Genomic DNA, 24,479 nt, shown 5'->3' on the forward strand with positions numbered 1-24,479 from the left:
GTTGATTTTGAGTTTGCTGTTTCTTTCGTCCTTAAGGCATCAACATGGCCATTTTTATGGTATGTCTGGCTCTGTGGTGGGCTATCTTTGGGCTCTCACAACTAATGACTGCTGTAGGACGATGCTCCTCATGTTGCGGGAACGGTCATCACTGTCATGCTATTAGCATACATAACATTTGGCCTTCGAGTCTACACTCGTATCACGAGGCGATCATGGGGTACGGAAGATTGGCTGATGACTGTGGCAGCAGTGAGTTAAACTAGTATCGTTTGACCTTGATCGTAGTCTAATACTCTCTGTCCAGTTTCCTCTTCTGGTCCTATCGATAGCATGCATCCTTGCATCGCTTTATGGCGTTGGCATACATCAATGGAGGCTGGAATTGGCGGAAAATGTCCACTACCAAGTAGACGGTCTATTTGTGAGTCTTATCCCTAAATGATTTCAGGGCCTTGCTGATGATTGTAGTGGTTTTTCCTGTTCGAAGTATTTTATTGCGTTGCGATCATTCCCATCAAACTCAGTATCTCTTTCATGCTTGTGCGCATTGCTGAAAACAAATCCTGGTTTGTATGGTGTCAGTATGGCATCATGGCAATGTTTACCACAATGAATCTTATTGCGGCACTCTATATCATCTTCCAATGCAGTCCCGTCTCTGCTGCTTGGACCGATATTGGTACTTGTCAACCAGCCTACATTTTGGCCGATATCTACTATGCTACGACGGCCGTCAATATCTTCACGGACTGGGCTACAGCGCTGATGCCTATCCCTCTTCTGTGGAACGTCAAAATGAACACAAACGCTAAAATTTCTGTTGGTGCTATCTTGGGTCTTGGTATCTTGTAAGACCTACGTAATGACGTTTATACGTGCCTCGGAATGCTAACCATATTCAGTGCATCGGTCAGCGCCTGCATTCGTCTGAAGTACACAGTCAACTTGACGTCGTCAACTGAGTACCTCTATGGTCTTTCCAACATTGTGATTTGGGGTTACTGTGAAAATGGTATCGGCATGTTTGTTGGCAATCTGGTACGTCCCACATTCGTGCTCTTCAAATTCTTATAACTAACCTCTGCTAGTCGACACTACGACCATTATTCCGTCGCATTCTCGGACTCGGCGGCTCCAGCGGAGGTACTGCACCCAGTGGCATGACCCCAAACGGTTTACCCAGCAAGGTTACGCATCCGTACAGATCATTCGATGCGGGCCATGAACTCGGAACACTGCACTCTACGAAAGAGAAGAACATGAATTCCACTCAAATACAAGGTGGTGACCGGAGTAGTGTATCGAGCGATGGCGATAGTCAAAAAGTCATCATGGAGCCTGGCCGGGGCACTTCTCGAGGGGCGGCTCACCCTTACGTGCCGGGCGGTATTGTTGTGAGCCGACAAATTGACATCCAACACCATTGAGTAGTAGTCGAACATCACGAGAAACGAACAGAAGATAGAACTATATATAATCCAAGTAGGCTAGCAGGGATCTATGCCACTCAAGGGTGATAGTAAAGCGAAGTCACTGAAGCGGTTCATCGATCGGGACATATCAGTCCCGCCGGACGAGCAAGCACCTAACATGCTTCGAAATAAGATACCCTATAATACAAAACTCGGGACAGGATTCCGACAGAAATGGTTCCTTTCGCTCTCACCAATAGTCTAGTTATCTCTTCATTCTCCCTGCAATAGCCTGAGTCCTGTTGGTTGTGCCTTGTTCTTCCACTGGTCTTTTAGGAATCGTGAAACCATCCGCTACGTGTGCCAAACCCTGGATTCTTAATATCAATGTTTAACTTCCTATTAGTTTTATCACTCTTTGCCATTGCCTCTTTCTTGACTGATTGGTTGACAACCCCCTGCCCTATCAACTTCAGCGATGGCTCTAGTATAAGAATTACCTCTGGCTTGAGACGAATTGGTGGAGCGTTGCGCTCCCATGTGGTTATCAATGACTCATTCGTGGTTTCAATTGATATCGTGGAGTGTAATATATGGCGGTATAATCAAGGTGCTGCGCGGAAGATCGCTTTCTGGTGGTGTCGAAGGGTATAATTTGCGTTGGACGAGAGCCGCCTGCCGGACATGGTTGATTCACCTTTGACAGAAGCAGCTCCCAGGGCAGGACGGAAGATGAGGCTTACAGTAGCACGAAATATATGCGCAAGCAGTGGTTTAAAACTGTTCGCATCCCATCTTGGTAATGTCTCGTGGTACACCAATGACTTGATCCCCGCAATCGGCCAGATACAAATGTTTGATTACAATTCAGACTACCTTTGCAAATCGACTATACGCTTCTCTTGCTGGGGTAGCCTTCTGCTCAATAGCATGGTCATCTTTCTTCAGACCTAGCTCGAGTATGAGCCGAACTCGGTATTGGCATGACAAGGTGCTGAGAGCTAACTCGGGTCGCCCCCTTCACAGGAAGACTTACGACAAGAGCTTGCATGCGTACACCGGCGATAATGCCAAACGACACCCGTAGCGCACAGCCACTTGGGCAGACTTGCGCGGTTGCAGCTTCGAACATCGTGGCCACAATCATAATCCCAACTGCCTGGTCATCAGTACCAAGCTGGAACACTCAGCTTGTGAACGTTGGCAGCACCCAGACTCGTACGTCTGTGGCTTTATTTCTACACCAATAGCGGCTACAACGTCACGGAGTCCGAACGCCTCCGCCTTGCACGCAACCCTTGCCTCGATATACAACCTCGCTTGCTTGTCGGCGCGAGTGGTATCAAAGCCCATGGTGAGGCATCCACGGTTAGTGTGTGGGTCAGCGTTGCAATACACCAGTCTACTGGGCGTGAGAGGCAATTTTCTGAGATTTCATTGCCCAGATCAGTTGCCCGCACCGCACATGCTGTTTGTCGCGTCTGGCGAGTTGCCGCTCTCGCACTTAGGCTTGAGTTTCTAAAAAGGTATGCTTCGAGTGGATGGCAGGCTCCTTGAGGTACTGACGGGTGTATTGCTGATTTGGTTGTTGTTAGATGATTATAGTTTACTCCAAATATGGATCCTCGTTCTATTTTCATCTTCATATCGAATTCTACATTGCCCGAACGAATTGCTGTCACTTTAGTTCCGGGCTCACATGGTGCATAGTTGTTATAAATCGGGGTTAAGATTGAATCTATGGGTTTGGCAGGAACGCGTTACGAATAAAGCATTTTCCAAATCAAGCCTAGCAGGTGCCGTGCGATAGGCCTAGATTGTTAGCTGCATTATACGGATCCGTAGCCTCCTAAAGCTATGGTGGGCGTATCATTGTGGTGGAGTACAGCCCTGTCGCTGATTGGATAAGACCACTAACCTTAGATCAATGTTGCGGAACACAGCTGCTTAAGTCCGTCGCACATTTCGATCATACTAAGTCCACCATGGACTGTGTCTAATACAAACACAAGATAAGTGAATATAAATACAAGAGTAAACCTCGAGACAGTCAGTACATCTACTGCTTACCAGTCAGGAAACAATAATTCGTTCTATCATCAACTCAAATCCCAACCTCGCAATAACAAACACCATTTCAGTTGAAGCAGCAACAAATTAAACAACAATGAATAATCTTATCAAGGATGCATCACAGATCCCCGTGGGCGACTCGAATATAACACTTTCTATCAATCGAGTTACAATACCTGCACCGGAACGTGGTGCTCCTCTGGAGGTACGGATAACTGCGCCAACAACTGGCAAAGACTTACCCATTGTTTTGCTATCACATGGTCATGGACCATCGCTCTATATTCCCTCGAAAGATGGCTACGCACCTCTAGCCAATTTCTACGCGGAGCACGGCTTTGTTGTCATCCAACCCACCCACGCAAACTCGAAGGTTGCGGGCCTCAAATCTGATGGCCCAGGAGGTCCGCTGTTTTTTGAGTCTCGCCCGAAAGAGATGTCGCTCATCTTGGATAATCTCGACGAGATCGAAGCGCAAGCATCGTTCTTAGCAGGACGGATCGACCGTGACAAGGTCGCCGTCGTCGGACATTCCTTGGGCGGCGCCACTGCAGGGCTTCTCCTCGGCGCCACATTCAACGACCCCAAGGCCAACATCTTGAATGTAGACCTGAGCGATTCGCGCATCAAGACGGGTGTGCTTCTAGGTGCACCGGGCAACGGCGGAGACAGTCTCAATGAGTTTGCGAGAGAGAATTACTCGACTGTGATGAACACGGGCTGGACACATCTTAACACAAAAACGCTTGTCGTTATTGGAGATGCTGATCACTCTAAGAATTTCACAGACCGTGGACCCGAATGGCATGCTGACCCGTTCCATCACGGCCCCGGTGCGGATTATTTGCTGACGTTGCACGGTGGCGGTCATGGGTTTGGGGGCGTCGCTGGTTGGGATGCGAAAGAGACGGATGATGAGAATGCAGAGCGATTGGCGGTCACCCAGCGAATGACTTGGGCGTATCTCTTGTCTGCGTTATACCCCGAGAATGCTGCTTGGGAAAAGGCTTGTAAGGCACTGAAAGACAAGGCTAGTGAGCATGGTCACATTACTTCAAAGTAATATTAGATGGTTACAATTTTATTTATCAACCTACTAGGTTATTATCATCTCCAATCACAATTAGTTTACCGGGCCACACATAAGCACGAATGTGCCTTTATTGGAGCGACTTCCTACTCAACTATAATAACTAGCTGGAAGGTGAATACTGTGGAAAAAGATAACTATTCGAATGAATCTTGGCCAGAAAATCGTGGCAGTCGTCTGGATATGCCTTCTTGAATTCACACATGTTACAGCCATGTCCCTAAATGAAAGTAACACGTTAGCATGATCTTCACAAATGAAAATTAATAAGTTTTGATTACCTACATATTTGAATATATACCTTATGCGCATGGTGATTTTCGAGAAGCGTGGTTCATCTGAGTGTCGATTAATAAGCAGCAGGTAGCCCAAGATGAGGCAGGTTCGTTCGGTACTCAGATGATTTTCCAGTAGTTCTTGATTGACTTTCAATATATCAACGGAGGTAGGGGCCATTATGTACATAAGTATACATGAGCCACCCTACGGCTACTAGTACGGCCTTTATACAAACAAGAATTATTTTACTTCTTCGGGCTTGCGGGTACATTTGACATTATTTTGTCGATAAACAACAGACAAGAATCTGTACAGGATCACGTAAGGACCTACAGAACAAAGAGCAGTGTTTCTGTTCATATATCTTAGTCATAGCCACTCTAATTCATGGATATTTGTGCCGAATTGAGGTAGTTTTCTACATCATCCAAAATAGTGGTGTAGCCAACCTTCCATCTAAATAAACTAGGACCAGCTGGTGTAAGCCTTGTCAAAGAACAGGATCTTCTTTTTTTTTTTTTTTGAAGACGTAATGAACTGTTTGCTAATCAATGGCATCGTTACCACAAGTAATCTCGCAGCATGATAGCGGATAATAAAGCAACAAAAACACGCAACCCATTAGCTACTGTTGTGCTGGAGAGGCTCTTCCCGGTTTCCGTCGGGACTGAGATGGCTGATGTAGCGTTTGGATTTGATTGATCCCAGCCCATAAGAGCGGCCGCTGTGGCTAATTGTCCAGCGCCGAGCGTCGCACGACATGGTGTTGGAGCGATAGTCACGGGCTGCGTCTGAACGCATCCAGGTGAGTTGGCAACGCTATGGCCAAACACATATTCCGCCGCCCCTGCATAGCTTACAGCTCCCAAGAAGCTGCCACACGTCGTCGGTGTTGGCGTTGGGTAAGGCGCGGATGGGGCCAGCGTGACATTGAACACACCACGACTGATGAGTTGAGATATGCTATACGATGTGCTCGTGTTGGTAAACTCACACCATGGCCCTATCGAGAAGCGCCACTCAAAGGTGTACACTCCGCCAAAGTGATAATCGAAGTCTGCGCTCCCAGAACCAGAATACCAGTAGGAATGGCTGATCTCGATGTAGACATCGTTGCCGTGGTCGTTGCCACTTCTCTCGTCGACTACCGAGTCATTCCTCAAAGCCGTATGTGAATCGCTGAAGTCGCCCGTGAAGGCGCACTCCCGAAACATGTCTGTACGGTTTTGACACATTAGCCAAGACACTCTCCAGCCGTATTTCTGGGCTTCGGCGGAGTTTTGAATCGCAACTACCATGGCCATTCCCTTGCCGTTAAGTGCGAAGGTCTCACCCTCCCGTGGCCACAGCAAATCTGCCTCCGCAACGTTAGCCCCTTGGTTGGTGCCATTTTGGGCTCCAACGAGGTTGATGGAGACGGCTAATATGCCAAGTACGAGGCGCGAAACGTGAAATGGCTTCAAGTGCATTGTGCCGATGTGTTCAATAGTCCAAATGCGGTGGCGCGTGGTGCCAGTCCACCGTAACGTCGAGCTCTCAATGGATTGCAACGCGAAAAGGTACAATTTGATGAGAAACTGCGCAATCAAGTTACATTTCGAAGTGAGATCGCAGCGGCGCCCAAAGATTTGCGGCGAAGCTGACAGGGATACATGCCAAGTGCTTGGCCAGTCTTGCGAGGACTGCGACTTCCTTGTAAGTTCGGTTGCAGATTGGGAACCACAGGACCAGTAAAATTGCAGCTGCTACAAGAAGAGTTCATGTTTTCAAGCCTTTTTCTTTTCAACAATTCATGTGGAAAGAGGAATATCAACCAACAAAACAATATATGTACAGTAAAGCGGAATTTTCATTGGATTGTGGCTTCCAGAAATCGGGCCTAACAGTTAAATGATTACTAGGTTAGCCTGGGTACTGTCAAGTACCTTATTGTTGTATGACAGCGCATATTCACTGGCAAGACAATACCACATGCGGGACAAGGCAATAGCTAATATTGAGACAAGAAGAGACGTACAATTTTTGAGAGCTGACGGCATAAAGTATAATACTGGAATAGAGGGAGATAAACATAGCCATGAATAATCCATTATGGTCTTCTCTTTGTGGTTTGTTAACCCTAAGTTCCACGCGATTCCCCTGCCTGACCGAAAGCTGGATCCAACCCAATTTACACGTTAGACCCAAGTATAAGACATTCGCACTTTCGTCTCATTCTTGCTCATGTCCACTGGTCTGGCCGGGGCAGGGCGACCAAGGTGCATTCCTCATTAGTGGTCTGGTCGCAAGGATTTTGTCCACACAATGCTACGTGTACATCCGTATGTATAGACCTTAACATCACTTATTGTTCTTTTTTTCCTTAGTAGATAGACGATTTAGAATTTCTATCAGGAGACTCGCCGCTACTTCTCTGATGTTGCTCATTCTTATCATACTCAAGGTAATCATCGAAAAATGCCCTTTAGATTCGCTTACGCAACAATCTTACCTTGAGGATCAAGTTCTTTATGACTCATGCTTTATTCATGACTGTCGCAGCTATGATGCAGCTTTCACACCTGGAATATAAACTCATGAAAAGCTCCCATGCGACACAAGTAACATGTGTCCGTCAAAAGTTCACCGAAGAAAATTATGTTACTTTAGTAAAGTCGACCCTAAATTCATGGTCCATGCTTTTTTCGACATTTACTTTTTTTTCTTCTTTGCAAACGGAGGCCGTACGTTTAATATTTCTGGTAGATCACTGCCAATGCGAAATACGCTGAACGTATTGTTATTACGGGTACCATTGGCCGGGCAGATCGAACGGTATAAAGCCCTTCGCGGTCAACCATAGGTACCCTCGGAAAATATTTAAGTGTGTTTTGAAGCATGGTTCCGCGAGCGTGAATTCGTCGGTGGAATACATGTAAGAAGCTGAACTTTATAGCCAAAATTGATATTGAGCTTACACTTTATACAGTCATCGCCCACGGGGTCAACAACATCAATAGTGTGTTTGTCGTCGAATTCAATGATTATCGATTGCCGGTCTTCAACCAGTGAGTCCACTGACTGTTCGCATAGAAGCGGCGCATTCACGAATAGAGTTCAGGATTTAATCTCATACTAAGGAGATTTACCAACGGTGCGTCCCCAATAGCGCGCTACAAGAGTATCAGGTTTCTGCGGTGTGAGAGGATTGGCCGTTCTTGCTGACCACGGTTGTCCAGTTCCAAACGGTGTGCGCCCACATGTTGCTGACAGGTGATACTGAACCAAATATATTTCGACATTTGCATGTTCTCAGTTCGCAGTACGACTGCGTCAAGGTGTAAGGTGTATAAGGGCGTGTGCCTCTGGTCCGGTTCTCTTATCACCTATGCTTCTGGAATTTAATGGCCTGGCCTCAACGCTTAAGCCAGAAGAAAAATGAAATAGGAATCTCACATGTGCATGTTATGTATCAAGTAGACATGTTCAAAGACGAAGTGACGAGTTCGTTATATAGCTGGGCGATAAGGGAGGGAGGGGGAAAATATTCGGGGAACGGCATGGTAGCAAGTTCGAGGAGATAAATAAATAAAAATTGGGCATTTCGAGGTTATAGACATGTGTATTTCTCAAATCAAACATCTCAACTTTCAAACATTTGATCCTCTCAAAGCGATACTTGGGGTAGAAAACAAGAGTCCTTTAAAGGCCGCGCAAACACTACAGTTATTGGAACCTCCAAAGTATAGAGATGGAAAGGCCATACGGCAGATGTTTCGTACGTATATATTTGATTTGTAACCTAAGTGGGTTGATCTGGATAGGTCGTCCCTTCAAAGTGTTGATGTTTTAGAAATTTTAATTACATGAAGAGCCTACTTGAGCATTGTATATCACGTACAAGATTTTGTTGTATTTCTGCTCGTCTTACCCTGAAATACCATGTCAAGATCTTCATACGCATAATATCCAATTTCTTAATCAGTCATCATTACTATAGGACTACGCTGTATATTCATTCCTCATCAGGTTTAATTAATGAATTTCCATAGCTATAATCGATAGAATCCAGAAAACTTGGGATGCTGGCTCTCTCTCATCTGTGGACGTGGTGCTCATCGTCAAGTTTGCTGGCCGACTAAATTGGGCCAGAGACCGGTGGCGCCAGCGACCGCTTTTCCATGTATTTGGAGAGATTTTACTCTGTATTCTCTCATAGAAAGATGATCGTTATCTTGTATATCAGGTTGAAAACAACGAAGAAGAGATGAACGTCATTCCTATGGGGCACGGAAACATACTCCAGGGTTCAAGTCATTAGATTTCACAAGCAAATTTGATCTACAACATGATTGCATCCTTAGACTGTCTAGATGTATCAACTCAGCCGGACGAACATTCATACGGCGGGAATCATACAAGTCCTTAGTATCAAATTATACGGTTTCGCAATCCTTTACTTAAGGTTATTGTTGTAAACAAACAGCGCAACGCGGCCACAATTCCATTGAGTGCGGAACTAAGCATGGAAGTCTGAGCTCGAGGTTGCCCTACCCATGCCGTGCCCAAAATTGCCAATACTATTATAGCGGCTTTTGTTCACGCAGGACCTCGGCAAAGAATCGGCACAGTCACCTCAGGGCTTACTGTTATTGGCATGACCACAATTTCCTTGCGTCGTTCTGTATTACACCAGTGAGGCCTATGTCGACGTTTCTAACCTTAGATCAATTAACCTTACTTTGGCAGATTTCGGCGGTCTATAGTTCTTGCTCATTCCGGGTTGTGATAAGTGGGTAATATGCACTATAAGTCAGTCGATTACTATGTAACTTACAGTAGCTGCGAGGTCGATGGTGTGCCTACATGCATGTACATGTTCTTGTGTCCACTGCTTGCTCGGGAGCTAGTGATTAGGTACGAGTGCCGAAGCGTCGCCCACAGTGGCACGCAGGCACGCATTAAACTGCATGCATTTGGACTGCTAAGCACCCCGACAGGCTGGATGATCGGCATGGTGCCTTAGGAATGCATGAACATTGGGCACTGTTTCTGTTTGCCCGAACTCACAGGCAGGTCCTAGCCGGCGAACGCCTCTGCGCATATGGTTCCAAAATGGCAATCTGCAGCACACGAGCAGCAGGCCTGATTGGGATCCATTGAGCCCCTCTATTTCGGACGAGGTTTAATAGGTCGCGTAACAGGGGTGGAGAATCGAGATCATCAATCAGCCTGCAGCTTGAGATGCTGCTGACAATGTGATTCGTGACTCCCACCTTGAAGGATCGGTTTCCTACGAAGACCCTGGGACGGAGTCCCTCCTTTTTGCTGCCCCCAAATCTGTAGAATTCTTGTTGGTAAATTTCCCAAAGTCCCCAAACTCCGCGGTGGGAATGCGCCATCGGGTCGTTTTGGGTTATGGTTTGACTTTGGGAACTTTGTATTGGTCGCGGCAGGCTTTTGACTCAGGGGGCCTCGCTCTATATTAAGACACTACGCGACACATTGATCCTTCCGGCCGATCCTCTCGAGCCCGAAGTTCGAACACATCCATGCGACACACGCCTCACCACCTGACGAATCATCAATAACAAACCTGTGCGTAGGTGTGCGTGGTCTGGCGGTTCGTCACTCGATCTTCTCGAGGTGAGGCAAGAGGAGTCCAGCAGGTCGGGGCATCCATTGTGCCTGCCACCTCCGACGACTTGGGACCTTCTTGGGACCTTCTTGCCACCGATGTGGAAATTTTGGTCCTGAAATAGTAGCACAGCTTAGGCACTATAGTCAGCCCCCAAAACCCGGGCGAGTTCGAGTTCGAGTTCGAGTTCGAGTTCGACTTCCATTTCCATTTCCATTTTCGATTTTCGATTTTCGATTTTCGATTTTCGATTTCAGCTCACGGCCTTAACCAAGAACCAAAACTCCGGGTCGCCGAGCTGCGTCATTCCTCCACCACACCACCAAGTAATACTTGATCCATCCTCGATAGTGGCCTTCCCACCACCCCGGCGTCTTTCCCAGTTCTGCCTGCCAGGACACCAACTGGTGAGACGCCCGACGATAATGGACCACAGAAGTTTCTCAGCCCGCTTCCGGCGCACCGGCCGCAAGGCCAATGCTGCTGGTAGCAATACTACCTCTGCTACTTCTTCGCCCGGGCAGTCGCCAGTCAGTGCAGCTACTGCTACTGCTAATGCTAATGCTACTGTTACTGCCACGAATGATGACGGCAACCATCACTCGCCCTCACCGAATACGAATGCAGATACGAATATAAAACCAGATACTCACACCACCGCACCTCCTCTCCTCACCATAACGACGTCTACCACGCCGCCCAAGTCTAGCCACGGCATCTTCCGTCCAATCAAGTCCCCTTCGACCTTTGGGAAGCTGCATTTCCACCGGTCCTCGAACAAGCGCGCACGATCTCCTGCACCCGCTGCATTGCCTCAACCCACTTCGCCCGCTATCGTCAAGCAAGATGGTCTTGTAGGCCACGAGACGATGCCACCCAATAAGGATACTGCTTCCATCTCTCCAAGCAGCGCCAAGGGCGGGCAGCAACAGAAGAACGGGAACGGGAGCAAGAAAGGCGCCAAGGAGCGGCAGCCGCCTAAGATTCCCGCCTTCTTGAACCTCTCCGAGCAGGGTATGTGCATGATGTCTCTCTTCGACCGTCTTACATGACATATGGACTTCTGGACTTACCACTTTGTATCGCAGACATCATTGCCAAGTACAACGAAATCACCTGGAATGAGCGGAATCGTGTGTTTCAAGGCATGACGAATGCGTCACCAACTTTCAAGTTTGCGCGAGTCGACCTGGCTTTCCGATCCCTGGATCGATATGGCAACATCCAGCCCTGGAACAACAACCGAGTCAGGCTGCAAGTTCCCGAAGGCGCTGCTGATTACATCAATGCCTCGCCTATCGTACTGCACTCTCCTCTGGCGCCAGAGAGAAGACCGCCGCACAAGTACATCGCCATGCAAGGTCCAACTGAGAGAACATCGGAGCATGTATGGCGCATGGTGTCAGAACAGTTGACAAGCCCGGCTGTTATGGTCATGTTGACTGAGACGCATGAGAACAACGCAGAGAAGTGCTTCCCCTACTATCCGCGTGCCATAGACGGTACCATTGTCATTGGCGAGCACGATGAGTTTCAAGATGGGTGGCGGGCGCAAGTAAGATGTGTAGGTATAGAAGAAAAGGCAGACGGCGCCATCGAGATGCGCAAGTTGCAGGTCCAGGTCGACGGCCGCGAGGACCATATGGAAGTGTGGCATTTGCTATACAAGAGGTGGCCCGACTTTGGTGTTCCCGCCCTCGAGGACATAAACTCCTTCTTCGAGCTCATGAGCATCTCTCGCGACAAGAATGCCAGCGAAGACAATCCTCGGATTGTTCACTGTTCTGCCGGTGTAGGACGCAGCGGCACCTTCATTGCCCTGGAGCACCTCATGCGCGAGATTGACTCGGGAGACCTCGAGATGTACGATGAGGTCCAGGGTGACCTCGTCTTCGAAACAGTCAACACCCTCCGAGAACAGCGAAAGATGATGGTACAGGCAGAGCTGCAGTACTTGTTCATCTACCAAGTGCTACGGAAGCAATGGATGGAGAAATACGGCATACTTGAGGACCAAAGTGAGCCGGCTGCGAAACGACTGGAAATTGGAGCTGATCCATTCGTGGAGGACGACTAGGGGTGTGCTCCTCGAAAAGGACACAGTCCTTCCACACCCTTCAGATTGGCGCGCCTCCTCGACCAGAGTGTCAACATCCAGACACCGATTCGCCGCCGCCGCCCCAAGTATCACAGAGAGCGTATACTGCCTAACACTGAGTAAGGCCTATACTTTCGACAATGCTGCGAAATGGTACACAGCGATCATGTCTTGGTTTGAGTATGCATGCTTGGGGCGTTCGGAATCAAACAATAATAGCATGCAACGGGGAGCATTTAGGAAAGGAAAAACAACAGGGTATTGCACAAGCATGGTAACGGTCAAGGATATTGCACATGAAGGTTGTCATTTTTCTTGCCTTTTCAGCATTGTGGCGGCATGGTAGCATGGTAAAGGTGGTGCAAACTTTCACTGTACTGTATTGCAGGCACGCCGGATCATTTGAGATACCCAATACGTTTGATAGAGTTTAGACGGAGGCAAATTGTGCTGCGAATACAAGCCATATATGGTCCTTTCGTTCTTGCCTGTAAGTTTGAGTAGTAGTGTCTGCTGTTCACGTCAACTTGAACTTGTGACGAACTATCATCCTAGCCTACGGGAAAAGCACTTACACGTTCATACCTCGTGAATTCTAATCATCAGAGGACGAACATTTACAGGGACCTGACCTATGCATGATTGACTCAAGGCGTGTGAAACAAGACAATCATACTTCCTGCGCATGACAACCAAACCATACATGAGGCCATTCGCTTAGTAGCACATGCGTCTTAAACGAGATTACACACCACAAACCCCGTCGTGCCACGCCAGCACTGCATTGTCACGATACTATGATAGGGCTGCATCGAAGCTACCCCACGATGGTCCCAGTGGTTCGGTACTCGATCCTAGCTTGTCTCTGCATGTCCTAATTACCCCACACAATGCTCCGTGACGCCATCACCTCCCCAGCTTTAAAGGGACAGCTATCTTTTGCGGTACAGCGGGATGCTATTGATCGAACTCCATAATCACTCAAACGACTCTGCGACGTGAACAAGGTTCTGTTTTGTCGCTCCGTTACATCGTGTAGATCTCCAGACGCCAGCACGCTATACTATACACTTTCACGCCGCTTGTATTGTATTAGCAACACAACTGTTAACAAACAAACAAACAAACAAACAAACAAACAAACATAGCACTCCCAAACCATGGCAAGCCCTCACTCCAAACCGGACCTCCTCCAACTGGGCCAGAGGCTCCTCAGGGAAGGCCCCCACAAAACCCTGCCGACGCCCAAGCGCATCCGCATCCTTTTCAACGGCGTCTACGTGGCCGACACCACCTCAGCCCTCTACGTGTGGGAGCACCCCTACTACCCCTTCTACTACGTGCCCCTCTCGTCCTTCGCCCGGGGCGTCCTGCACGACGACAGGGACGAGGGCGCCCTGAAGCTCATGGGCCTGCACGTGCAGGGCAAGTCTACGGACCGGCTGCTGGGCTTCGGCACCAGCGACCACCAGTCCAAGAAGCAGCACCAGCACGACGCTGAGACCCAGGGGGACGAGAAGGGGGAGAGGAAGGGCCACGAGCTCGCGGGCTACGTGCGGGTCGAGTTCGGCGCCGTGGACGCATGGTTCGAGGAGGACGAGAGGATCTACGTGCACCCCAAAGACCCGTTCAAGCGCGTCGAGATCCTGCCGTCCGCGCGGCCCGTCAGGGTCTTCGTCGACGGGGTCAAGGTCGCCGAGGCGGCGGGCTCGCTACACCTGTATGAGACCGGGCTGCCGGTCAGGTATTACCTGCCGCCGACGGCGGTGAATAGGAGGGTCTTGAGGGACAGCGGGACGGAGACACAGTGCCCATACAAAGGGGTGGCGAATTATTACGATGTGGTGCTAGGAGAGAAGAAGGACAAGGTTAGCAGGGACGTCGTGTGGTACTACCGGAACCCGACGCATGAGAGCGCGCTGGTGGCGGGGCATTTGTGTTTCTATAACGAGAAGGTAGATATCGAGCTTGATGGGGTCAAGCTGGAGAGGCCAAAGACGCCTTTCTCGTAGTCTAGAGGTAACTTAGCGGCCAGGCTGGGATAGGAGCTGGTGATATGATGTAGGCTTTATCAGGTTTACCTGTGCAGATCTTTGGTATGCTCATGTATGTCCGTAAGTTATTGTTAATGTGAAATAGGTCATCAGAGTGTAATAAATACTTCCAATGTTGCACGGCCGCTTACTCTAATGTGTATATGGTAGCCTGGTGTTTTTTTCGGAATACGGGCTCTGCAATCAGTTGGCATGAAGTCGAGCACAGGCAAAAGCCTTCCACCTCTGATTGTAGAGGTGCCGTCTGTATGAACAGGTTATACCTAATCACGTATTGTACACGAAATTGTCGACCGTCATCGTTATGGAAGGACAAAAATAGTATTTGATACAATGCCTCGAGGCGCAAGATACCCTCGATTATAGCTACGTAGCATTAGTCTAGTGATCGTAAAACTTTGTTCAATATGCCGACTCGGCATCCGCGCTAGTTGTCTCACATAGTGGCTTCATTTTGGGATCAACTTTAGTTTTGCTCGATGAAATAGTTCGATTTACATAATTCATGATTAGATAAGGACTTTCTGGCTGAGCATTCTATTATTATTGTGAAGAAAAAGCAATAGCACTCAACGTATAGCAGAACGGTGAGGCACGTCGCGAAGTGATCAGTACGACATTATCAGAAGGATTTTCATGGCTCAAAGCGCTTCTATAAGAGATGAGGTATTACTGTCGGATGTCAAGATGTCCACTAAAACGCCCGACAGCTTTGCACGAAGTAGCATCTTAAGGTTCGTGCTCCCTGTGCAACGGAATGAATCAGAGGGAGGGTATATCAGAGTCCGGAGACCTTGTTGTAAGGATCAAAAGGCTGTATCCAATATGGCTGCATGTCTGATGTCAGGTTCAGAAATGGTTCGATAGTCAGCTTTTAGGGCAGTTTGGAGTATTTGTGGGTGGGGAAGCGGGATACTGGGCCGTCCCGGCTGAGTTCAGCGACCGGCCTCGAGGATTGTGAGCGCTAGGCGCAACATGTTCCGTACTTTGGTCGATATTTGGTTCGTATGTGCCAGTATGGTGGTCAATTGGTCAGACAAACTTCTCGATGCTTCCTCCGCCTAAACGCGCTCGGAAGGCATACATAAGCTGAATCTGGGGATGGGCGAGCATGGCCGGGTGCTTCAGAGCAGGTGTTCTCCTGGAACAATGAGCATAAAATTCCTGCAGTGAAGCAAAGCGGCTGAAAAAAAAAAACCTTCATGCTTTAGGTCTAGATGACAACATCCGTTTTGGGTTTTGAAGTGAATGCAATGCGCAGAACTGGGTAATTTTTAGGTTGCAAAGAAATGTCGTTGTCCTCCCATTTCGGGCGCTTGGTTACATCTTTCCTACTTCAGCACGTGCCTTTGATATTTATGCGCCCCGAGAGCTTCCAATTTGACTCCGCGCGATGCTGATGTACCCCAGATGATACTCGTGCCGAAGGCGAAGCTCAAGAATAGCTGCCAGCAAAGTCATCGATGATCAATCTGAAAGTACACAGTATTTCAATACAAGCGCATTTGGCGCATCCGGTCCTTCGGCAATCGCTTGACCCATTCCTTGCGAAATTGCCGATCGACCTCGAGGGATGTCGGACTACTCCGCATGCTGGAATTTTCTACACGTGAAAAGGATTGGAGAAACGGACAATTGTACTGCATCGGTTGTCTGGCCGCCAGGGGTTGGACAAGCGTCAAATATTGTATCCCTGGCAGCCACGCGAGTTGCGAGACAGCAGGCCCACAGTATTCCATAGTGCCTCGAGAGTGCCCAGGCAAGCCAGGCGGGCAGCTAGACTAGACTAAATGGAAACCCACTTGGGCTCCGCAAAACCAACCTGCCTTAGACTGCTTGATGGAAAGTGATTGATCATCTTTCGCCTGTACCATTGTCGCTTATTACATACATACGACGATAAAAAACCGATAACAGCCTAACTGCTCGCTGTTAGATGCACCGTTATCAATGGATACGGTCAAGACCAGCCAATGTCTGTAGCGGCACGAGCCCTTATTTCCGATGGACTAGCAGCAATGCAAACGTCCCGGTTTCATAAAGCCTAAAATGGCCTGAACTATGTCTGTGCGAAAGGTCAAGCTTCGGTAATGCGCGTTGCAGATGAAGTCTAATAATGTCTCCTGCCTGTGTACTTGCATGTATACATGTCCACAGCTCGCGAACATGCGAGGATCGGACGAAAACTGTACGTGACTCGTGGAAGCAATCGTTCAAACCATGTGTCGACTACAGCAGTTTTCCCTCCCAGCTGATCTTTCGTGCGTTGATTGCGAGTGTCGCTCGATGTTATTCCAACGGTTGCTAGTTATCGCCGAGAAAGAATCTCAGGAACAGAAACCATCGCTTGTTATGTCTCACGGATGACCGGTATCCTAAGAATGTCTTGGCAGCTCGGTTCAGAGCTCGCAAATTGCCCCTGAAATTGCTGAATTTGTTAACCGGTGTATGGGATACTGTGACCATGCTGCATGGCTTATGGTTGAAAGCTGGAAATATCAACCTAGGGCGAGACTGCAGTGGTGAGAACTAATGCCGGGACCTCGCCGCGGCCTGCGGTTAAGAAGGGGGGGGGGGGGGGGGGGGGATTTGCTGACAATGAGATTGCATGCCCCATGCTTATTATGCTATCATATGACTTCAGTGAAGCTTACGCCTCGGAGATTTTTGTTGTAACGAGGAATGCTGGCCGTGGAAAAATAGAATTCCATGGAGGATGTGGAGAGGGTCGTGGTCGACAAGGAATATATGCAGTCCTGCAAATCTGTATCAATCATGGAGATGGACCCGAAAGCAGTGCAGATCCGGAGTGGGTTTTGACCTGTTGCTACACCATCAATTTGTTAATCTCGAATTGTGCTCATCGCTTGTGGTAAGTTGGACAAATCGCTACAAGTTTGACGGCGTAGTTAGATCTTATCACTTGCCCATGATGTAATCTTAGAACTCCGAAGACTTGTCTACGTAGAGTTGACCATTGCCAAGGCCCTATCGCCATTGGCTTGCGGTAAATAGTACCGCGTAGACCCAACCAAAGAGTTCATCTCAGACACAATTTATCATTGGCACGACTGCTCTAGTTAGCCAAGTGTGTGTCGGTTCGTAGATCCCAAGTAGCCGCCGAAATTGCCAGGGTTGTAAGAGTCCCGGCTCTCTTGTTACCATTTCTCCCTGACACGGATGACCCCCCCCGGATCCTGCGACGTCGGTTACTAGTAAGGGTACGCAACTTTGGTGCTTCTAGAAGAGAGACGGCACATGTCATACTCAAATTCGGCCATGGTGCGTCTGTCGAGAAAACTAATATATCGCCATGAGATACAGCCCATTCCAAACTACCTGGCTCGTAAACTTATTATTCACTGACCTCATAAGCTTTTACGCGCATTGGCCTTACCAAGCTCTTCTAAATTTTTTTCCCCTTCTTCCACATGCATGTGGAGAACCGGTTAGACATTAGTCCCAAACATCAAAGCCGGCTCCCGATTTCACACCCTCCACACAGGGCTCTAGCTTGCGCTTGCTTGCGCTTGCTTTCGCTCGTGTTCAGTCGAAACTTTATTGAGCGACAAATGCAGCATCAAGCTTCGATGCACAAATTTTTGGCGATGCTGTGAAAGTTTAAAGGCATCTCTTCGATATTGGCAGACAAGCATAAAGCGTCACCTGCGATCTAGCCCTCTTCTATATCAGATACTCACCACACTAGCCTATTGTAGTGGCTATTAGAAGGAGAGACTTGTATCCTCGGCATATCTCTCATACACAAAAAAGCTGCTGACATTAATAACGCCGGGAAGTTGAGCTATTTCGCCTGGCTTTTTCCTACTATTACGTACCACCAGCTTCCCGAAAGAACCCCCCGGACCCATCGCGATGAATCTGTCGACACACGACAAGTGGGCCTTCTAGAAGAAGTTGTTTGGTTCTTTGCGCTTGGCCCCGGCTCTTTCAGTCGATAGCTCATTATTGCCCAACTGCATGCAATTAAGCTGGAGCAATTGATCGTCTAGTCCTTGACCTAGATTACCGCGGGGCAGTTCCGGAACCTTGACCGAACCACTATTCACTCCTGCTACTCGGGACCACTTCTGCTTGGAAGTATTTTTTTTTTTTGGCAAGGATTTCCTAGTCAACGGCGAGCAATAGGAACACAGGTTTTGACAAGCTGCGGGCAAGCCGTTTCTTTTAATTACAGCTAGGGCGGAAAGCAACAACACCCAAGCATCTGAAAAGTAACGCATCACCTCAACAGAATTCGCTTGGTTACTTCACACGACACTGGGCGCTTTTCTGTTACTCCTTCTGTTTTTCGCTTGTCAAGTTCAACGACGTCCGAGGTTCCGAAGCCATACTCAAGTACACACGCGAAGGAGGGGCATCATTTTCGGGCTTTCCCAGCATAAAGGTCTGCGACTCGGCCAACCGCAGGAGGGCATTACTATCCCGTGGTCTGATCGACTTTTGTGTGCCCATAATCGTGGCTTGCTTCCAGTTGCATACCCGACGCAACAAACGACACGCGCTTCCTTGTTGCGCAAGCGCAGTACAATAATCTCTTGCACTCCCCCCCATAGTCGTAATCACAGATACACAAAAATAGGTACTGGGCCTGGGCTTGAGGTTCCGGGGGTTGCACGCTGTGCAGACGTCATGGCTTCCATTGTAAGTAACGGCGGTTTCATTTAAGCATTTCGGATTTGTCTCGAACTGCTTCTTGACCATCCCTCAACTTATCCCACGCCTCTCACCGCCTCGTCTTTGTCAGGTTGTTTGTGTTCCCCCACGCCTGCGCTGAAGCCAGCGCATCTCCTGTCATTTCTGAACTCGGCATGCTATTCGGCAAAGAACAAGCTTCTTACACCTGGTGCATCCTCTTCGCGGTACGGAGCGAGGCGCGAACAGCCCGTCCAACGCCATTCTACCCAACGGCACATTGTTTGGCAACTAGTGATTACGGTTTATCAGATTACCATGTGTCGCCTCAATGTTACTTCAAGCTTACCTGACTTCCATCCCTTGCGCCAGTGACGTCCCCCTGGTCGTTCTTGTCCCAATATCACATCCCCTTCCATTCCTTGACACAGAACTTACGAGTGTTCGCTTGTAAATTCTTAAGTGCAATACCTCCCCGGTCATCACATTCCCTGTATTAGAAATCTCATCACCACGATTGACCCCCATTCAAATCGAGATTTCTCGATAACCTTGTATCTACCGTTATGCTACGCGCTCTAGACGTGCGCCGCTCACAGTTATTATCCTTGTGGGCTCGACTGTAGCCATGTCCCAACAAACTACACTTCTCTAAAAAGCTTTCAATTTGAAAAAGTCGCCATGGTCATCACTCAGAAGCCGACTCTGAGGCCTTCGTTGCTAACTTCGCATATCCAGTTGTGCCTGGCGCATTACTGCGACTTGCATGGGCCCACTCCTCTGATGGTCACCGAGGGGCTCCCGGTACCTTGTTCACGATGTTACGATGAGACGATAGACGCAGGTCGGGCGCATACAGCGACCTCAAGCGGCGTACCTCCTGCAGTAGCAGATGCAATGCGCAAAATGACACTCGATAGTTCGCGGACGACAGGGTCACCACAAGAAGTGCAACGAGCGGCAACAAACAGGGCATCCAAGCCTCAGCTGGAAAAACCAGCAGCAGCACCGGCGATGGAAACCCCACCACAAAGCCCCCGTGATGCGCCAGAAGGCTTCAAGGATCAAAGCAAAAAGAGCTTCCGCAAAACCTACGATGACTATGTAACTAAGAATGCAAATCCTTGCCAGAACTGCGCCCTCACCTTACCTAAGCGCCAGGATAGCAAGAAGGGCAATGAAAATCTTACAAGTGCCGGCGACAAGTCTGACCTTCAGGGGCCGACACTCAGGACCAGAGCGCCATACGCACGAGTGTATGGAGGCGGCAGCAGGGACGCCAGTCCTCCTAACTCGAATCCGCAATCATCATGTACTTCGGATGACGAGGATGTAGCGCCCACCAGTGTTGCTCGTGGCTCTTCGAGCAGAAGGCCGACCACCGCCACCTCGCACTCTAGTATCTCCTCCAAGCCGAGTGCAAATACCCATACGCACTATCTCGACTATACCAGCACCCACGAGTCGCACGTCGCAAACACCTACTCACTAGTCCGGAATTCTTGCTTGCGCACACTATCCTTCGAGACCTTGCCACGACGGGCGGATCATGGTGCCAATTCCGCAATGAACAGCCCCATATCAGGCGTGCCACCTCCATTGGGCCCCTCGTATACCTCCCCGCCTCTCTCTGTGAACCCAGCTTATATCAATGCTACCCCTACGCCCCAGTCTGCCGCGTCTGGTGGGCCAATATTCTTTGGCGATTCGATTAATGGCTTCACAACGGCGTATATTTTCCGCATACCAGACATGCATGCGCGCGGACGGAAACGTGTCTATGCTTTCTTGGCTCTGACGACGCATCGTGAGAGAGTTGCTATGAAGGTGTTTGGATTTATCTCAGCAGCCTTCCGAGATTTGGCGGCTTGGGTACAGGATCTCGCGGATGCAGAAGCCGAGAGAGAGCGGGAGAGATTAGAGTTGCAAGGCGGTATCACGAGCAATCTGAGTTCGTACGGTGGTGGTTACGAGCGAGGCCCCCGAGACAGCGGCGTTGGTTTTGGTCTCGGCGGCGGCAGCTTTCCGGACCAAGACCGGGAACGAAGTCGAGATAGCGGTAGCAGCTTTCTGACCGGCGGTGGGCGTACTGGTTTGACTAATCGCATGGGCATGGGCGGGTCTATGGGACCTGGCGGCTTCGCACCCAAGTCGCGCGGTCTGGCTGAGCTTGTTGGGCTACCTGACTTCTTTATTGAACTGCACTCGAGATTCGTGCGACTACTTCTCGAGCTTGGCGTCGTCCTTGGTTCTTGAGCTTGCCTAAGATGATGGGTGAATAATGAGCTTGATTAGGATGGTGGACGGAGGAGGAGAGCAGGTAGAAGATACCCTGGCGTGCACGAGAATGGCCTTCTAGGGTCTTGAGAGTCTTGAGGGTCTTTGCACCTAACCAGGAGAGCTGAAAATCCGGCCTCCACTTACACATGATACTATAACCCCCGCTGGGGCAGCACTGCAAGGTGCTATTTCCAGCATTGTACAACACTCTTCCACGAGCACTTGGCATCGTACACACGGAACAGCCGCGTTTTCGATGCCTGCTTCTAAAATCGGGACATAGACGGTGATATAGAGAGAAGCGCGCCGGAAAGACGTCGTCTGGACCATGTATAGGTGGCTGTCTTGAGCTGGCGGCAGCAGCGGCGCGACGAAAAGAGATGACAACTGCTGGTCGGTAATGATAATGAGGAAACCCCCACGAGCTTTCATTATGGCTTCTTTCCTGTCCACTTACAGTGGAAAATGTATATAGGAGAAACAGCCCCGGGGACCCAGGAGAGAAAGACTTGGGTGGGAATACACGGGAACGGAACATGGGAAATGCGGGATAGACAAAGACCCCCTTTTTTCTTTTTGCGAAATGCACCGAAAAGCATAGGGCTTGAGAGGGGGAAATGAGCTTGTTAGAGACTATGAAGTTTCTTGAACCATGAATTGACTGGCATGAAGACATAACACAACTGCTTTGCGTGATACGGCCATGGATGCGTCGGTGTGTATGTGTGTGCGATCCGTTCCGAGATGGCGTGCTTGACCGACCCCCCCTAGTACCGTACCGCCCGGTGCACAAACCCAACCCACTGCTTGGTTGTGGTGGCTGCAGCTGGGCTTGGTTGAACCAAAAGAAGTGCATGGCATATCACCACAGCACGCCATATTCGCCTTCCGACACGTTTGAGAAGCCTCTGCGTCGCGGAAGACTCGAGTCTGGCAGGAGGGCGGGTTCGAAAAGGAGGCAGTTAACCTTATGCATCGGGCGGACGTGCCGGGCGTGTCGAAATCGGCGGACAGGTCATGTTGTGATGTGCCCCTTGTGGGTGACGTCGTAAACTTTTGATGCTAGCAGGCACAGCTTGGGCGGCTTGGGATAGCCTACAAATCATCATGTGCTGATCACTAGGAAAGTACGGCCTTCATGAGTATAGGAAAGTACGTTTCTGGCTTAACGCCTTGGTCTGGCAGCAAGCTTTGTGTAAAATTCAATGTTTCAAGCCTCAGAAGATATCGACTGACTATCGCCAAGCTACTGAATTAGCACAGTGAGTGAATAGCATTTTCAAGAGACAGATAAGGAAGCCAAACGGTGGCATACACATATAGATGAGGATGCAAATGCAAACGCCATATTCATTGCTACCTATGGTACAAGTGTACACCTGCTGCGGAGTACGCGGAACCGTCGATGTAGAGTGCTGGCTTGGTTCCATGCTGGCCTCCCAATCTCCCATGACACCTGTTTCAGGCGCAGAAACTCCTGGTTCGGCCGGTTTCCAAAAACACCAATTTACCAAAGAGCGGGTACAAGGCTTATTTGTAGAAATCGAACTTATTATCGTCGGCCGTACCCTTGACCTGGCTTGAGTAGGCGTCTTCCAGATCAGATTGGATGATGTTGTACCGGTTCTTTCTCACGGCACGGAGACCGGCCTCTTGCATGATAGCAGAGATGACGGCACCGCTGAGAGGGTCGTTTCTCGTGATCAAGCTGTCCAAGTCCACCTCGGGTGCCAAGCTCATCTTTGAGGCAATGGTTGAGAAGATAAGACGTCGCTCCCTGCGGTCCCTCAGATTGGGAAACTCGATCTTCCGGTCGAGACGACCAGGTCGTAGCAAAGCAGGGTCGAGGGTGTCGGCACGGTTGGTGGCCATGATGACCTTGACGTTGGCGGTCTGGTCGAAACCATCCATCTGGTTCAGAAGCTCTAGCAGAATACGTTGGACTTCTCTGTCGGCGCCAGTCTGGGCGTCGAATCGCTTGGTGGCGATGGCGTCGATCTCGTCGATGAAGATGATGGCGGGTGAGTTCTCGCGGGCCATTCGGAAGACATCCCGCACCATACGTGGGCCCTCACCAAGATACTTCTGCACGAATTCGGAACCAACGACGCGGATGAAGTTGGCAGTCGTCGAGTTGGCAACAGCCTTGACCAACATGGTCTTACCGGTTCCGGGGGGACCATAAAGCAGCACGCCGCGTGGGGGGTCAATACCAATCTGTCTGTAGAGGTCGAAGTGGGTGAGGGGCAGCTCTACGGCCTCCCTGATCTCTTGTTTTTGCATATCCAGACCTCCCACGTCTGCGTATGTGACATCGGGCTTCTCATCGGCGCCAAGCATGGCGATGGAGGAATCGGCCTCAGGGGGCAGGATGTCGACGAGGGCATTGGAATGGCGATGAAGGGCAACAGACGAGGAGGGCTTGAGCTTCTCGCGGTCGAGAGTGGAGAGGATGCGCACGACGTAGTTGGAGCCGGTACTGGACTGTACGATGCCGGTGCTGTAGGACGGTCAATGATGGGCATCGGAGATGAAACGGGCAAGGGGCCGGGGCTTACTTCTGATCGATAGCCTCCATAAACTGGCCAATGACCAAAGGCACACTCTGGATGCGCTTGATCTCTTCCTGTGCCCGGACAAGCTCGCGCTTCAAGCTTCTCTGCTCGTCCTTGATGTACTCCTCCTGGAGCTGGATGTACTCAAGATGCCGTTGTAGCTTCTTCAAGGTGGCATACTCGTCGCCTTCTTGTGATGAAAGACCCTCGATGTTCTCGACATTGGGAATGGTGGAGGGGATGGGCTTGTTGTGAGGCGCCACCGTGTTGGCTGGGTTCTCAACTGCGACGTCACCCATGTTGAATTATGTTGTTGTTGTGACTGGTGAAGCCAGATCCGTGCACTGCTGGGAGTTGTCTGT

The 24,479-nt window shown here is 49.5% G+C and overlaps 7 protein-coding genes across 7 annotated transcripts; 5 read left to right on the top strand and 2 right to left on the bottom strand.

Annotated features, from left to right (window-relative positions):
• Positions 1-44: 44 nt before the first annotated feature.
• On the top strand, positions 45-1,430 carry BKA67DRAFT_535373 (uncharacterized protein; the record flags this gene model as incomplete). The annotated part of the gene is made up of 6 exons (XM_046100007.1): positions 45-59; positions 118-252; positions 308-424; positions 472-851; positions 906-1,041; positions 1,092-1,430. 6 exons carry the CDS (start codon positions 45-47, stop codon positions 1,428-1,430), a joined length of 1,122 nt encoding a protein of 373 aa, XP_045958300.1.
• Positions 1,431-3,344: 1,914 nt separating this feature from the next.
• BKA67DRAFT_564006 (Alpha/Beta hydrolase protein) lies at positions 3,345-4,622 on the top strand. Its single transcript, XM_046102693.1, has one exon. The coding sequence runs from the start codon at positions 3,583-3,585 to the stop codon at positions 4,549-4,551; it is 969 nt and encodes a 322-aa protein (XP_045958301.1). The 5' UTR covers positions 3,345-3,582; the 3' UTR covers positions 4,552-4,622.
• A 613-nt stretch (positions 4,623-5,235) lies between these two features.
• On the bottom strand, positions 5,236-6,490 carry BKA67DRAFT_564007 (uncharacterized protein). Its single transcript, XM_046102694.1, has one exon. The coding sequence runs from the start codon at positions 6,324-6,326 to the stop codon at positions 5,418-5,420; it is 909 nt and encodes a 302-aa protein (XP_045958302.1). The 5' UTR covers positions 6,327-6,490; the 3' UTR covers positions 5,236-5,417.
• Positions 6,491-11,241: 4,751 nt separating this feature from the next.
• On the top strand, positions 11,242-12,545 carry BKA67DRAFT_495189 (protein-tyrosine phosphatase-like protein; the record flags this gene model as incomplete). The annotated part of the gene is made up of 3 exons (XM_046097022.1): positions 11,242-11,328; positions 11,401-11,488; positions 11,563-12,545. Coding segments are annotated over 3 exons (1,158 nt in total), but the record flags the coding sequence as incomplete, so codon positions are not given.
• Positions 12,546-13,714: 1,169 nt separating this feature from the next.
• Positions 13,715-14,780, top strand: BKA67DRAFT_564011 (uncharacterized protein). Its single transcript, XM_046102695.1, has 3 exons — positions 13,715-14,585; positions 14,654-14,700; positions 14,758-14,780. Exon 1 carries the CDS (start codon positions 13,733-13,735, stop codon positions 14,582-14,584), a length of 852 nt encoding a protein of 283 aa, XP_045958304.1. The 5' UTR covers positions 13,715-13,732; the 3' UTR covers position 14,585; positions 14,654-14,700; positions 14,758-14,780.
• A 4,295-nt stretch (positions 14,781-19,075) lies between these two features.
• On the top strand, positions 19,076-21,604 carry BKA67DRAFT_268384 (vesicle coat protein). Its single transcript, XM_046095861.1, has 2 exons — positions 19,076-19,291; positions 20,021-21,604. Exons 1-2 carry the CDS (start codon positions 19,280-19,282, stop codon positions 21,536-21,538), a joined length of 1,530 nt encoding a protein of 509 aa, XP_045958305.1. The 5' UTR covers positions 19,076-19,279; the 3' UTR covers positions 21,539-21,604.
• Positions 21,605-23,092: 1,488 nt separating this feature from the next.
• Positions 23,093-24,416, bottom strand: BKA67DRAFT_658369 (26S protease regulatory subunit 6B; the record flags this gene model as incomplete). Its single annotated transcript, XM_046107267.1, has 2 exons — positions 23,093-24,062; positions 24,121-24,416. 2 exons carry the CDS (start codon positions 24,414-24,416, stop codon positions 23,093-23,095), a joined length of 1,266 nt encoding a protein of 421 aa, XP_045958306.1.
• Between the last annotated feature and the right edge of the window lie 63 nt (positions 24,417-24,479).

The sequence above is a fragment of the Truncatella angustata genome (assembly GCF_020726525.1).
Source record: "Truncatella angustata strain MPI-SDFR-AT-0073 chromosome Unknown BKA67scaffold_4, whole genome shotgun sequence".
Classification (NCBI taxonomy): domain Eukaryota; kingdom Fungi; phylum Ascomycota; class Sordariomycetes; order Amphisphaeriales; family Sporocadaceae; genus Truncatella; species Truncatella angustata.

What these genes read in the sequence shown, in the direction of transcription:
- BKA67DRAFT_564007 (XM_046102694.1), bottom strand. Translation starts at nt 6,326, where the DNA reads ATGCACTTGAAGCCATTTCACGTTTCGCGCCTCGTACTTGGCATATTA.
- BKA67DRAFT_564006 (XM_046102693.1), top strand. Translation starts at nt 3,583, where the DNA reads ATGAATAATCTTATCAAGGATGCATCACAGATCCCCGTGGGCGACTCG.
- BKA67DRAFT_564011 (XM_046102695.1), top strand. Translation starts at nt 13,733, where the DNA reads ATGGCAAGCCCTCACTCCAAACCGGACCTCCTCCAACTGGGCCAGAGG.